The 15,630-nt window shown below is 40.0% G+C and overlaps 2 protein-coding genes across 2 annotated transcripts; one reads left to right on the top strand and one right to left on the bottom strand.

Moving 5' to 3' along the window:
* The first annotated feature begins 411 nt into the window (after positions 1-411).
* On the top strand, positions 412-14,091 carry LOC105222519 (uncharacterized). The gene is made up of 6 exons (XM_049456596.1): positions 412-3,854; positions 7,394-7,772; positions 7,862-8,394; positions 13,037-13,395; positions 13,467-13,656; positions 13,804-14,091. Exons 1-6 carry the CDS (start codon positions 1,181-1,183, stop codon positions 13,965-13,967), a joined length of 4,299 nt encoding a protein of 1,432 aa, XP_049312553.1. The 5' UTR covers positions 412-1,180; the 3' UTR covers positions 13,968-14,091.
* Positions 9,649-11,444, bottom strand: LOC125778483 (uncharacterized). The gene is made up of 3 exons (XM_049456603.1): positions 10,930-11,444; positions 10,782-10,868; positions 9,649-9,980 (listed from the first exon to the last, which is right to left on the bottom strand). Exons 1-3 carry the CDS (start codon positions 11,322-11,324, stop codon positions 9,707-9,709), a joined length of 756 nt encoding a protein of 251 aa, XP_049312560.1. The 5' UTR covers positions 11,325-11,444; the 3' UTR covers positions 9,649-9,706.
* Positions 14,092-15,630: the final 1,539 nt, after the last annotated feature.

The following is a 15,630-nucleotide window of genomic DNA, read 5'->3' as shown; positions in this document are numbered from 1 at the left end:
TCTAAATATGATAAAATTCGTTAAAAAATTGGATTTTCAATAATTTTTTTTTTTTTTTTTTTGAAAAAATTAAATATGTATCGTAATTATGTTTGGGCTTCCAAATATGAATAAAAATAACAAAATATGAAAACATAATTACATGGATTTGGCTCAAAAACCTGTCGCCTGTCGCCGCGACCTTGGGTCTATTGTGACCAGTTTAGACTTAAAATAACATTCGCTGGTGCTCAAGGTACTTGATGAATGCTTAAAAACTGAATTGAAATGAAAAGTGTTTGATATGCTCTACTTTTCGAACCATCTCAATATAAGAATTGGTTCCGTATTTTTTTATTTAGACTTTCCGTGGTTTAACTTTTGATTTCTACAAAAAAAAACTGGAGATATGTATACGGATTTCCTACAAAAAACAAACAAAGTGAAAAGACCTTTGCATTCGGCATAAGAAAATATCACTTTCAAGTAGTGTACACGCAACGGTAAATAGAACTACGAAAACGATGAAAAGCACTATGATTAGATCAACAATTTGTAATGGTTCGATTCATATTGACGGCGACGACAATGGCGACGATGGCAGAATGTCGCTAGTGCTTTCATGTTTCAAGTGACACTGTGTGAGACGTTGGAAAATTCAAATTGGCGTGTGCCATCGCCAACTGTCATTATACTTCTGGGTGAAGTAGTTAGAGCATACAGGCATATGTATGTATGTATGTGTGTGTTGCGGGAAGTGAACCCTCCGCAGTTCACCCGGTTAAATACGCATTTAAACACACATGGCAGTGAATGTGTGTTGTTTTTTGCACACATATGTACACATATACCGTGCGCATATGTGTGCGTGTGGTGGCAAGCGACTGTAGCTGTGGCTGAATTTCACTTTAGCGCGGCGCGCTTGCGTTATTCGCATGTGGCACGGTGAAGCGAAAGGTGGTCCAGTTGAAAAGTAAGCGACTATTTGAACAAATTAAAAGAGCTTAAGTGCATAAAATTGTCTTTCAACGCTGAAATTGGCTTGTGAAACAATGTTGCATGAGAGCTGGTGGTAAAAGTGATTATCCTTGCTCCATGCAAAATAAAGCGGCAGTGAAAGCAGTGTTGAAAAAATTGAAAAAAATTATTATCAGTTTGTATTTAAGCAAAAGCTAGTGAGAAATTGAAAACTGTGGAAAAAATGCTGTGCTTTTTCGTGGTCACAAAGTTACTCATGCTCAAGCTGCTCCTTGCCAGCATATCCGGTTTGCGCGCCGCCTACGATTTCGGCTATCATCCGAGCGCCGAGGAATTCGATAATTTCGTGCGCGACACGAAACGCACCTGGACGCGTGATTTGCTCGCCAACGAGCACCGACGCGCGTGGACCGCGAAGCCGCCCTATCGCAATGTGAACGGCAATTTCGTGCCGAAGTATAATCGCGATGAAGAACGTTTGAGTGTCGCGACGAAACATGGCGCTTCGTGGCCAGGACATGTGCAACGTGTCGGGCGTCCGTTAAAGCATTGGCATGAGTCACCAAGCGCCGCGGCGGCGGCTCATGCGCTGAACGGCCAGACTGTGGGCTCAACTTTTGATTTCAATATGTTCGATGATCAAGCGGGTTCAGATGAAATAAATACGTTTGATTTGCCGAGTGTGCATGCGTTCACGGGCGCAACACAACATAATCCACAAGTTTCATCCACAACGCAGCCACAACTGCCGGCGCATAACCTTAAAATGCCGCCAGTCAAGCAGAGTTTGGGTAGTGTCATCGAAATCGCATCGTCCAGTGAAACGCAAAAACAAACGCAACAAAACGCGAATCAAAGCTTCGAAAATCTCACTAAGAACCACAGCGCCCAGCAGTTTCCATTATTTTTTACCAATCCCACCACCGGTATCATATATGCGATTACAGAGGTGGGGCACATGCCAGATGCCGTCAACACATTACCGTCCTCCTCCAACAACAGCAGCATACCGATTTATATCTCTAAAGAGCAATACGAACGCGATTTGTATCTCCAACGCAAATATTACGAAAGTAATTGTCAAGCTCCTGCTCCAGCGCCGTTAGATAAAATTTCGGTCGATCGCATCCCCACAACCATCACTTCGGCGATCTCAGCCGGTTCGAATAGCACAATGCGCCCACAAATTATACGCCTGCAAAGACCCTTAAGCACGCCCGTAACCAAAATACCAATCTCCAAATTACCTACCCACCTACACAAACCACCACCGGTTATGGTGCAAACCGAGTTGACGATCAGTGATCAAGTGCACTTACCAACGCGCAAACATAAGACTAAACTCAAGCGTAAGAATAAGAAGAAACCAAATAGACCGGGCCGTAAGCCTAATACGCACCTAATAGGTCTTAAGCACAGTGAGTTGCCACAAATCATCAAAGGTGTGCGCGCATCAACAGCAAAACCCCAAACAAGCACCGAGAAACAACAAGTCGCCACACAGCTGGAGAAGCCAAACTTTACAAACGGTATTTTTAGCAAGAGTCTCACATCGCAGGAGCATCGTTTACACAAACGTTCCGTTACAAATATACGCGCCTATATAAATGAACCGCGAAGTATGAAAATGACAGATAAACAACTCATAGGTCAGGCAGCTTTAACCCCAACTAAAGAGAGTAACAACGTCAAAATGATGAATGAACCAACAAAGCCAGTAGCAAGAAGACGACCCAGAATTAAGCAGCGTCGTGCGAAAGTGGGCAATCATACTGAAATACAAAAATTAAGCAATAGCGCATTCAATCGCACCAATTGGGAGCTGCCAAAACAACCTGTGCGTAGAGGCAACTCAACTAAGCTAAAGACTAAGCAAACAACGAAGATTGCAAATCAAACACTTAGCCACAACACTACAACGGAGTTACCAACATTAACGCTGACCACCACTACACACAGTAAAGCGCGCAAGAAGAAAGTCAAACATAGAAGAAAGAAGAAGAAGGACAAAGTGGAAAAAAGAGGCGAATTCGATCTCTTCAACTTTGACAGCGACGAAGATGATGAGGACGACGATGATGATGACGACGACGAAAAAACCTCACATCGCAACGACAATGATGATGATGAGGACGATGATGAAGATGACTCCTATGAGGAAGATGAAGATTCTTTTTACGATTACAAGCAAACTAATAAGAAACGGAAACAAGGCAATCATAAGCCACAACTAGAAAACAGCAATTCTGCCAGTTTGGAGCAAACCGAAGAGTACACGGAAGAAACAGCAGAACAGACGACAGATGTGAACAAAAACTCTATTGTAATTGACGATGGCAGTTCAGCGGAACCCGGCGCCGACTTTGGTGCAATGGGTTCGGAGGAAACTATTATGTACAGTTCGTCCATAACAACTACAATGAAGCCAAGCACCTATACTAAGTCCGCTACCAAGAAACGCATACGCAGACGTCCATCGTATAGTGACGCTTCAAACTCCTATGAGGATTACGAGGAAGACGACGAGGCTGGCGTTGGTGGTGGTATTGGCGGATTTTTTCGTATGATCTTCTATCCAGTGCAAGTATTTATGAACAACGTGGCCGATAATTTCGGCAGTAAGGAGTCTGAAGAGGAACAATATATTTATCCGACTTATACCACCTATCACAATGGTATACAGCGGATTGAGAGTGATGAGGAGGAAGAGGAGGAGTCGAACTCACTGACTAGTTGGTTAAGTTCATGGTTTAGCTTTAACCGACATAAAAAGAATATTGGTAGCACAACACCAGTACCACCACCACCGACACCTACCGAGCCACCGAGTTGGTTTGAATCGTGGTTCAATTTCGGCGGCAAACCAACGTCTGAGGAGACAAGTGAAAATGATGACAGTAAGTTTTTTTTAAATGCGCATTTATGTCAAACAAATGAAACATAATTGTGGTGGTCAAAGTGTGCTTTGATTACTCTCCACTCTCGGTTGGTTGACAGTTTAATTGTGAGAGTTAATAACACTTTCTTTGTATCGGTGGTGCTCGTTGGTAAGTCCATCAAATAACTAGGAAAGTTATTTGAATGTTTTCTTTTTGTTTTGTTTATTTTTTCGCTAGAAGAACTCGCTCATTAAGTCGATAATAACGAACATTTCTTAACTTCCTGTCATAAACTTAATGTGAAGATTTTGACACTGTACTTGCAAATGTGAACACTTGTTAAGCTTGATGAGGTAGTTTATTAAATGAGGTAGTTACTGTGCAAAAATTATAAATTTTTAATTCCGACGAAAATATTATCTCCACAATTAAGAAAGTGTACTTTCACTGCTCTCAGGGAGGTATGGTGGGAAGATGTCGCTAAAGGAGAGGAAAATAAGAGAAGTGACTTTCCACTCCATTAGTATGGTGATGATACTAATTGCGATCGAATTCTTCTTCTTTATAGGCACCTGGTTTTTCCAACGGAGTGGAGGTCTTCCTCTTCCCCAGCTTTCGGCGGCGTGTACTGCGTCGAATAATTTCAGAGCTGGAGAGTTTTCGTACATTTGGACGACATGACCTAGCCAGCTGTCTCTTAATTCGCTGAACTATGTCGTCGTATAACTCGTACAGCTTATCGTTCCATCGAATGCAATATTCGCCAAGGCCAATCCACAATGCACCACAAATCTTCCGCAAAACCTTTCTGAATTAGTGACTTATGTAGTTTGGTTATTGTTCGTCGGGGGAAGACTTTGTGTGTGACTTTACGTCATGATTAAATTAGTTTGTAGCGAATTGCAAAGCTGATGAGCTTGTAAGGCTAACTAACTGTAGAATAGCAACAAGTATGAGCTCCACTGTCTGTTTCTGGTTTACTTCTGGGTGGTTGCCCCTTAAGAGAAAACCCTTGGTCAATTACTAGACTTTGCGTAATCGCCAGATGTTTCTGAACTGAGATGAATCTTAAAAGGTTCACAGAGCTCTGCATTCACAGCGAAAATCGAGATATAGGGGTTCTAACTGGACACTGCTCAATCGGACAGCAGTTGATTGGAAGAAGACGAAATAGAACATTCTTAACACTTAACCTCTGCTTTTTTCTTGGCTCTACGAGATCAAAACGAAATTACACTTAGGGATAAACCTTAGAACCTAACATATCTTATGGGCACTGATAAACACGACGAACCTTCGTAACTCATTTATATTAACATTCTTGTATAAATATTGGTAGTCGAAAAAGTCTTTTCGTATTTCTAATCAAACTTCAACTTATCTTTTATTTTATTTTATATTTATAATGAACTTTAACGAAGCAAATATGTACCATTTTGGTCGCCATTCTTGCACTAGAGACATTATTCCACCAGTGTAAAACTTTTCTGGTTTCTCGCCGAAAAACTGCGACAAATAATTTTAACAGGCTTCTTTTGAAGCCAACTTTACTCCATTAAGGGAGTTCTGCATTGACCGAAACAAATGATAGTCCGATGGTACATTTTCAGGGATATATGGTGGATGCATCAAAACTTCCCAGCCAAGCTCTCCTAGTTTTTGCCGAGTCATGAAAGATGTGTGTGGTCTAGCGACGTCCTGATGAAAGACGAAGTCCTTTCTATTGATCAGTTATGGCCGTATTTTTCGATTGCTTGCTTCAATCTCATCAGTTGTTGAAAGAAAAATGAAGAATCAATCGTTCGACCAAGCTGGAACAGCTCATAGAGAATGATCCCTTTCCAATCCCGCCAAACGCTCAGCATAACCTTTCGAGACGTCAATCCTAGCTTTGCGACCATTTGTTGAGCTTCACCACGCTAGGACCATGATCCTTTTCGCACATTATTGTCGTATTTGATCCACTTTTTGTCTTTTGGTAGCTTTCACTTCAGAAATGGTTCGATTTCATTTTGTTTCAGCAAAGAATCGCAGAAGTTAATTCGGTCCATTAAATTTTTCACAGACAATTCATTATATTTCAACATCGAATTTCTTTTCAAAGCCAGCCTTTTCCATAATTTCATCGACTTTTTCAACGATAGTTCGACCAGAGAAACGAGCGAACCATTGCTGTGCCATTGGTGGCTTGCATGGCATTCTTTCCTTTTCCAAATATATTGAATTTCTTCATTATTTTCACTCATTTTTGAATAGCTGTAACTTTTTTCAACTTCAAAATTAATTTACATGGTATGACCACCCGCTAATAATTGGGCCTTCCTTTTCAAAATATATCGATATGGTTCTAAATTCATTCTACTCAATATAAACTTCCCTCTTTAACCCTATTTCTGCAAATAACAGACGTCATATTGATAATATTGAGCGATTTCAAATTTTTCAAAAATTATAATCATTTTAGTAATCTCCCAAGGTCTGAAATTCGTTTAGAAGTTTGATTTTTTAATATCGTTCAAGACTATTCATGGCAGACCTAAGTTTGATTATGTCTCTATCGGTCTACAGGGCAAATACTTTGAGTGTACTCTCTGCAGTCTTTCCAACAGTAACAGCCTCCCTGCAGCATAAAAGAGCATCGCGCTTATATTTGTGTGCCAAACTAACTTCTTGTCAAACGACCAACCTAGGTCTAAAAGTTACAGAAAGAATTACATCAAATGGCGTTTCACCGCGGAATAGAATATAACAAAAGGTTTCTCACAGAAATTTTAATTTCTCGAAAGAAGCCTAAACGTTACAGAATCCTTATTTATCGGGTAACTAACTATAATATATACCAGAAAAAAGGAGGTAAGGCTTGTCATATAGCTTTGAACCCCCTTAGATAGATAAACGAGAACTGCACCGCGAACTTAGTTCTATCGTATCCTCTCCTAAATCAGAAGGATAAAGTCCAATAAAGTGCTAGGTGATACTGAAGCGATTTGATGCCCAATTTGGAAACATGGATCCAAGAATCTTTAAGAACCACTCTACGTAACTTCGTAATACTTCTGTTATGTGCTTTTTATACATTTTTGAGTTTTGATAGGCATTTTATACTAAAATTATAAAATAATTGATCACATGATATCATCAAGATAATTTATAAATACTTAAAGACAAGTAAATATTCGTTTCACAAATATGAATACCATGATACCAAACAAAAACTTACTTTCCACTGAAGTAGAACTAAATATTCCTCACTAATCACAAAGCGGAGGTTACACAAGATCGCAACTCACTTTTACGGCAATTAATCAGTTCAACCAACCCGCCCAAAACACGCCGGTTTATATAAAGAAAAACACAAACATTTAAATGAAAACAAAACGAGAGCCACAAATTACACTCAAATTCTTTCTCTAGGCTAGCACTACTTTGTATTTTTGTATATGTATCTTACCATATAAAATTATCTTAACTGCTGCCATTAAATCTGCCCCAATGCTACGCTTTCTTGCTACATACAAACAAACACACGCTTGACACGAGTTTCTCTTTCGTTTCAGAATGGTTCTTCGGTTGGTTTGATTCGAGACCGAAGCGTCGACGCAAAAAGACTACCACTACAACGACCACAGTGCGCACACCCGATGCACAAGTGCCGATTTTGACGATTGTCGATCCGCTGAAAAATCCACAAAATTGGATTGGCATTTTGGCACATCACATCATAAATTCCACCGCCACGGCAGTCACACAAAATCCGCTTATGAATGCAATCACCCAAACCACCGTTAATCCAGATGTGCCGCGTAAAATCAATTATGAGCGATATCAAATATGGCGCCTAAAGCCGTTGGACGATACACAAGTGCATGCGTTGGAAGACTACAAGAAAAGTGAGGATGGCATAAAGCTGCAGTGGTTGAAGGGTCCCAGCTTGCGGTGAGTATATAAAGTTGTGATTATATTTCATTAAAAACTAATCAAAACCAATCTTTCACTACACCACCACACATACACTCCGCAAACAGCGGCCTAACAGACGTTCTGGTGCCACCGAATCAATTGATGGACTTTGAGGCTAGCCTCAGTTTCGAATCGATCGCGCATGAAGTACTCATTTACGATGTCGGCAAGGCGATCGTTTACGAGCAGGCGCAAGAGCAGTTTCACTTCAATGCCGCTATGCGCCCGTTTAAAAATAACAAGAATCAACAGAAACAGCAAGCAATGACCATGTCATGGCATAAATACTATGAATACGATGATATTATCACACATTTGGAAATATTACGCATGCGCCACCCACAACTAGTCGAATTAATACATATTGGGCGCTCATATGAGGGACGACCGTTGGTCATAGTCAAGATCGAGTCGAAAGAACATGCCGCTAGTGTAGCTAGTCAATCGGAAGTGGCACACAAAAAGTTGAAGAGTAAGAAACAACCGAAAGAGGCGAACTCAGTGTTCATTGAGTCGGGCACACATGGCCTAGAATGGATCGGACCGGCCACATCGCTCTGGATGATCAGTGAACTATTGCGACTAATCAAAAGTAACAGTAAGTTCATAATGTAAAATTAATTTAAGGTTGCCGGTATTAAAATTAGGAAATATGTAGGTCGATTAAATTAAAATTACACTGCATTGAAGATGATGGCGTGCTATTGTTAACTCGGCTATAACCGCGTAAACGATGTCACTGCAAGTAAAGAAGAAGAATAATATCAGTTTATATGTATGACTCATATCATCTTCTTAAGTTAAGTTAGGTGGCTGATCCCCCCAATATGGCGGGGATCACACTTAGACTACTAAGTCCTTTGTGAAGCGAGATAGAAACTTCTATATTTGGATATCAACTCTCGGCAAAGCGCCTTGAAACTAAATAGGTATCTTTCGAGATCGAAGGTATTTTAGACTTGTTCTGGATAAGGCGGGACATTCAAGAAGTATGTAGGTATTCCAAGCAGCTTATGCAACTGGCATACCGAAAAATTTTCAATCTAGAACTCCTACTCAAACATGAGCTTTGACCAGGGTAAAGAGCTCACCAGACCTATTTCGATTTATCCTAGGCCGGAACGATCTTACGATTGCATAGTTGCTGGTATCTGACTAGCCGAATTCGGCTGAGTCCCAACCATACAGCAATGAATCTCAATAAGCCTGTGGAGCTCCTACTCGTTTCCATGCTACAGCTAGCCTTACAATTTCCATGAAACAACTCGACTTTAGAGATAAAAGATCCATATACCCCTTTAGTAATCTCGAGCATACGGTCGGCGAGATCGAGGCTAATCCTTACAATTTCCATGAAGCAACTCGACTTTAGAGATAAAAGATCCATATACCCCTTTAGTAATCTCGAGCGAGATCGAGGTTAATATGAGGGCGCTAATATCAGAGAAAATAGCCATCGCTCTGAAAGAAATTGCGCTGCGGAGCGAATCTAGAGGTAGTTACTTTGAAGTCTGGACTTTTCATTGTCTAATATTCTTTTAAACCAAAGAAGTACTATCACTTCACTTTATCTTTATACATTGCGGGATCTGAATTCCAAATATTCAATAATTTAGAAGCTTAAATTTTAATTTCGAAAATCTTGATTTGTGAATTTTGAAATTTCAATTATCGAAAGACTAGAAAAAGGTTTTAAGAACTGGGATATTATATTCCAATTCCCTTGAAATTTATCAGGCTTACATATCTATTAAGCCATATAATGAGCAGGTACCAGATATACCTATAACCTTGGTTGGATTTCAAACCACTGTACCACATCTTTCCATTTCACAAAGCTCAACTTCAACAGTAAATACTTGTTTTATATTTTCCAATAATTTAGTATTCGTTTAATTTTTGTTATAAATTCATTCATCTTTTAGAATAAGACTGCGTAAATAGAGAAGCAATGTGGGTGGCTGTTTCATTTCGAGTGGTATTGCATATAATTTAGATTGTTTGTAGATTTCATGCGCCTTGTCATCAGTTATAGTCACGGTAAACTCCTTAGTTTCAGTAGCACAATGCGATCCCTTGCATGAGGTAATATGTTTTTCAAGCGGGATGCCAGTCATTAAATAGGTGAAAAACATAGTTAGAAGTATAATACTGGTTATACTAATAACTATGAGTTGCGTTTTCCTTAAATTTGAAAAATAAATATTAAACAAAAGTTAAAGCCGAGATATCACAATAGATGAATATCGTATTATCTACAATGAAAGTCGACTTAAGTTAAAGGAGACATTTACAATTACTCTCAACAACTTCTTGAAGATTTCATAGCCAGCAGGTGCTATTACAGACTCAATAGGCAATTGAGAAGTAAAATCCTCTCTCTACACTCTCCACAAGTGACTCATCATCTCCTGCCCTGTTATATGGTGCAGAGACATGGACGATGACATCTGATGTGTCGGCGTTACGAGTTTTCGAAAAAAAGGTGCTGCGGAAGATTTATGGGCCTTTGTACATTGGAAACGGGGAATACCACAGTCTATGGAAAGATGAGCTGTACGATATATACGACGACATTGACAGATCAGCGAATTCAGAAATAGCGCCTACGCTAGCTAGGTCATGTCGTCCGACAGGACAAAAACACTCAATTTTGAGAGTATTCGACGCAGTACCCGCCGCGGGAAACAGAGGAAGACCTCCACAACGTTGAAAAGATCAGGTGGAGAAGCATCTGGCTACACTTGGAATCTCCAATTGGCGCCAAACCGCGAAAAGGAAGAGCGACTGGCGCGCTGTTGCAAACTCTGCTCTAACTGGTGTAAACGGTGTCTACGCTAATAAAAAAGAAGACGTTGAGAAAGCGGTAGTTTTAAATTGGATAAAATTTAAACATGGGATCCGTTCCCATTTCGACCAGAAATCAAAATTTCCAACTCAGCTTAAGACGACTTAATCTACTTTAACTTATGAATTCATACAGACCTATTTGAATGATAAGTTTTCTTGCATAAAGTAACTGTCCATTCACACATTTTAAGCCAAAACAGTAGAAGAGCTATAATTGTGAAGCTGCCAAGAGTGAAAAAAAGATTAGACTATCAATCTAAATCCAATATTTTGATTAACATACGCTATGAAACTAATTACGTTGATCAAGTAAGACATAAAGTTGCCATTTGTGTTGCAACAACCTTTGCCACTATCGCAAACGTCTGCTTTCGAGCTACAACATTTCTTGACCGCGTCGGTGTTCTGCGCGTCCTGTTTACGCTGCTGTCGTATCGGCCGATATTTCCGTTTATACTCCGGACCAATATTGTACGGTTTGCAGGCGGACTTGCTGTCGGCATCTTGTGCATATTTGAGTGAGGGCCGTTCAGGCGGTGTGTCGGATAGCTTGTTGTAAAAACCGCTAGCCAAACGCTCCTCACGAAAACACACACACTTCTCACATGGACACGCTTGAAATTTGCATTTCAATTCCCGTCGATTTGCATAAGTCATTGTAGAGCTTCCGGTAAACATTACTGTTAATTTTGGTTTTATTGCATTTTAGGCGAATTCCAAGATGAATTTGTATAAAATATATTCTGACATAGAGATCAGAGGGGGCTTACTTCACTTTGCAACGATATAAAATATTGAAAATGGGGGCAATTGGAATATGTAAAACACAATAGGGTTGTAAGTTGAGTAAACCAACCACAGAGGGTAATGCTGATAGAAAAGCTCTAACTTCTTAAGAAAATATCCGCCTATGACTTTACTTAGATATCAAAAATTAAGTGTTCTATTAAATTGGCTCAATGATCACTTAAACAGTTTTGGACGAATCCAAAAAATCATGGCATTTTTCTTCGCTTCCGAAATTGGTACCTTCCTTTTCAACTTTTCTTGGACGTCTTTCTCTGCACGTCCAATTTCTTTAAATCAATGTTGGAGAAAATAACACAACGATGCAGAGTCTTCAGCTCTGAAGGTATTATATGCAGTATCAGCCCAAGAGGGCTGATACTGCATATAATACCTTCAGAGCTGAAGACTCTGCATCGTTGTGTTATTTTCTCCAACATTGATTTAAAGAAATTGGACGTTAGAGGCTTGTCCTCACTGAAATCTCGTATAAAATACTGCTCTTAATCTCTATTCTGACTATTGTTGATCCAAGTGATGTTGAGAACGAATAAGAACTGGATGGTGGTTGACGACACATTTTTCTAAAATATGCAGTATTGTAGCTTGTATCTAATCAAAAGTGTATTTTCCGGGTCAAAAGGCATCTTACAGAGTATGGTTTATCTATCGCTTTGTCTTCAATTGCTGATTCATTCCATGGGTATTTCAATGTTTCGAACCCATTTCGAAGGTCGAAGAATAATTTTCTATATAACTTAACCCTTTGGACGTCAAACTGCAGATTTCGTTTTCCTTATTTTATGGTCTTGAAAGCATTCGAGTTTTAGTATAAGTTTTAGTCAATTCTTGTTTGTCAAAAACTTAAGCCGGAATTGACCCTGATTTTATCCGACCAAGGGCTGCACTTTCGGAGATCTAACCCTGCCTGGATCGGCAAATTTAAGACTAAGTTTGTCATGACCGAAGCAACGCCTTGCAGCAGAGTTGTTCCGTATCCTCCTGACTCGTACTGGCTTTGAGTCCAACACGGGCCCGAAGGAATTTTCTGCTAAATCTGTGCTAAACGGCTCCATCTAAACTCCACTTGTAATTAGCTGTAATACATGCAATGGATGGAGCCATCTTAAGACCTGCTCAAGCCTTAAAACACACCGGGAGTAGACCACGAGTTACGTGGACTCATACTAGCAATGCACTACTGTGACCTTAGCCTCTACGACTGTGTAATCTACACCAAGTTCACGCACTGCGTCGCCACTTCACCCGAGTGGCCAACAATGGACCCCTTCCGTCCACATGGAGCTCAAACAGTCAGTATGAATCCCATTATGATCAGTAAAGCTTTTTTCTGCTCCCATATCGGACTCTCTTTTTCCAAATCCATAATTTGTTCGGTAGTGGTGTGAGCGGTTTGAAAAATATCCGTATTCTTCAGTCATAACCAAAGCTGAAGTTCTTTAATGATATGTTTATTGCAACACACAGAGTAGTAAAAAAAATGGGTATACACTTTCAGAATTCCTCGACATATTGGATCGACTTACTTCTTTTTTATTTTAATAATATTTAGAGACTAAAACACACTTTCTATAAATTTACAGAAACAACCGTTGATAATGAGTACATCAAGAATACGACCTGGTACTTTATGCCTATACTCAATCCAGACGGTTACGTTTATAGTCATAAATATGATCGCTTCTGGCGGAAAACCCGTTCCCGTCATATCTCGCGCCCTAACGGTATTATCGACTCAGCAATGACTTGGCTGCAGCAAAAGAAGATAGCAACACGCGTTTGCTATGGTGTAGATCTGGATCGCAACTGGCACTACCAGTGGGGAAGGCGGGGTAGCTCGAAATCAGCATGTAATGAAGTGTACGCCGGACCAGGACCATTTTCCGAACCCGAATCAAAAGCGCTATCGGAATTCCTAATAGATTATCGTAAACAAATTAAGGTAGGCATGAAAATGTTGCCATATTATTGGAGTATGCTTATTTATTTGTCTGCACCTTTACTTTGCTTTAGATGTACATTTCACTACAAGCCTATGGTCAGATTATTTCATATCCAATGAAAGCGAACACTTCATTTAATGCCGAACGCATCGATGACTTTCTCGATGTGGCCATGGTGGGAACGGATGGATTGCGTAAGCAAGGCAGCAAGTCACGCTACAAGATTGACTCAACAAGTGATCTGGTGGAAAATCGCTCAGGTGAGCAGGGTTACATACATTTATATAGATATCATGTTATACATATTTGTATTTACATATATGTATATGTATAAATATTTGTGTCAGCAGGAAGTGTTTTTGCATTACTTCATTCAACTAGCTCTGACTTTTACTCTTTTCAAACAGGTTGCTCTGACGCGTTCGCGGCTTATGAAGTTGGTATACCCTTCAGCTTTACGATACAGCTAGCTGATAATGGTGTGCATGGCTATCTGTTGCCCAGCGCCTCCATCGAGCCAACCGCACGTGATGCCTTCGAAATAATTACAGCGATGATCGATTACATTTGATGGTAGTTCCGATTCATAGACTAACTTATAGATTGTAACTGTGTATATTTGTTTAATTTGTAAATATTTATGAGTATTTATTGAATAGTAATTTAAGAAAGTATGAAACTTTAGTAAGACGAAACATTGGTTTTTAAGTTCTGTGACAAAGGGTGGGGCTAAAGTCGTTTTTTATATAAGCAACATTACAATGCGAAAGAATGAAGAAGAGAAACTGCATGGATTTAAGTATGGATCTAACTGAACTTCAGAATGTCTCGAAAACTCAAAATGCTTAAATGACACTGTTCGCGAATCAGCTGTTTCATAGAGCCATATATTTACAGCCAGGATTTACATTTACTTTCTACAACGCGGAACCCAGTCTACAGTTTTCCATCGTTACTAACACCCTTGTAAACCATACAGGGTTTGTTCGGAAAGCAATAAGACTGGATGGATTTAAAATATCTGGGCTGTAGGTCGGCTGCGGAAGTGATGGGATGCCGGCCTTGGTTAGGTAGCTGTTCTCAAGAAAAGCAATGTGAGCCGGGGCGTTGTCGAGGCGCAACTTCCAATAGGCTGCGATGTCTTGTAGGACCCGATTGACGCTTCGTTTGAGTCTCCACGTAAAACTTGGCATTGACGGTTTGTCCAGGAGGAACAAATTCATTGTAAACGATGCCTTTAATGTCAAAAAAGACAATGAGCATCGTTTTCACTTTCGATTTACTCATTCATCAGCCACCTCTTCCCGGCCCTTCAAAAAGGCCTGGTGCCACCAAAACACATCACTTCTTTCTAATGCGACAACTGGGTAAGCCGGCTTAATCATATCAAACGTCTCTGTAGCAAATTTACCGAGTTTCACACAAAATTTAATCGCGTACCTCTGCTCTAACGAACGCTGCATTTCAGCTTGCACCACTCACAGAAACACGTCGTGCGAAAATGTTTGTCCTGACTCTCCAGGTGCTCGAAGACAACTAACCAGCCGCTCGTTCGTTAGCTACAAACGCCTTCTACCGAATCCAGTCGGCGCGCGCACGCTCCGAAGTATAGTTGCGGCTGAAGAAAATCAGTATTATTACTTTCCGGATAAACCCTGTAAACCCATAAATCATGTAAAACATAAAGCATTAAATGCCCAGGTTTATGTTTTTCTATTATGCAGAGTAAGATTAGATTAGGTTTTGTGGCTGAATATAGGTCAAGAAATTACTTATTCTTCTTATTCCAAAAAAATCCTAAAACTTTAGATTACTAAAACACGTACAAAAGCTAAGACGATTGATTCCGAAACTATGTAGTTCGCTTAGATGGCTAATTGACCAAAGTGTTCTAACCTTAACCACCCCATTCTTGGAACACGTGGAAGTGCTCAGGTGAGCCGATCTCATTATTCAAAAAGCTTTTTAAGCACAGGAAGCTCTGTAGACTTCTTGTGATTGATACCGGGTCGAAAGGATTGATACCGAGCTCAAATAAAGCCAATTTATCAAACCGCCCACTCCCAGTCTGGTAAACGATTTCACTATTACCAGGCAGCCACAAGAACGGAACGAGAATTCAAAACAAGTATTTCTGCCAAAATAAAGGATTTGAATTTGGTGAGAAGAAGTTTTGAATCAAGGTAAAATTTTCTATAAATGTCCAACGCCCGATTTTAATATTATCTTGTTCT

This window comes from Bactrocera dorsalis, chromosome 4, assembly GCF_023373825.1.
Source record: "Bactrocera dorsalis isolate Fly_Bdor chromosome 4, ASM2337382v1, whole genome shotgun sequence".
Taxonomy (NCBI): Eukaryota; Metazoa; Arthropoda; class Insecta; order Diptera; family Tephritidae; genus Bactrocera; species Bactrocera dorsalis.
This window is presented reverse-complemented; position numbering and strand designations above follow the sequence as displayed.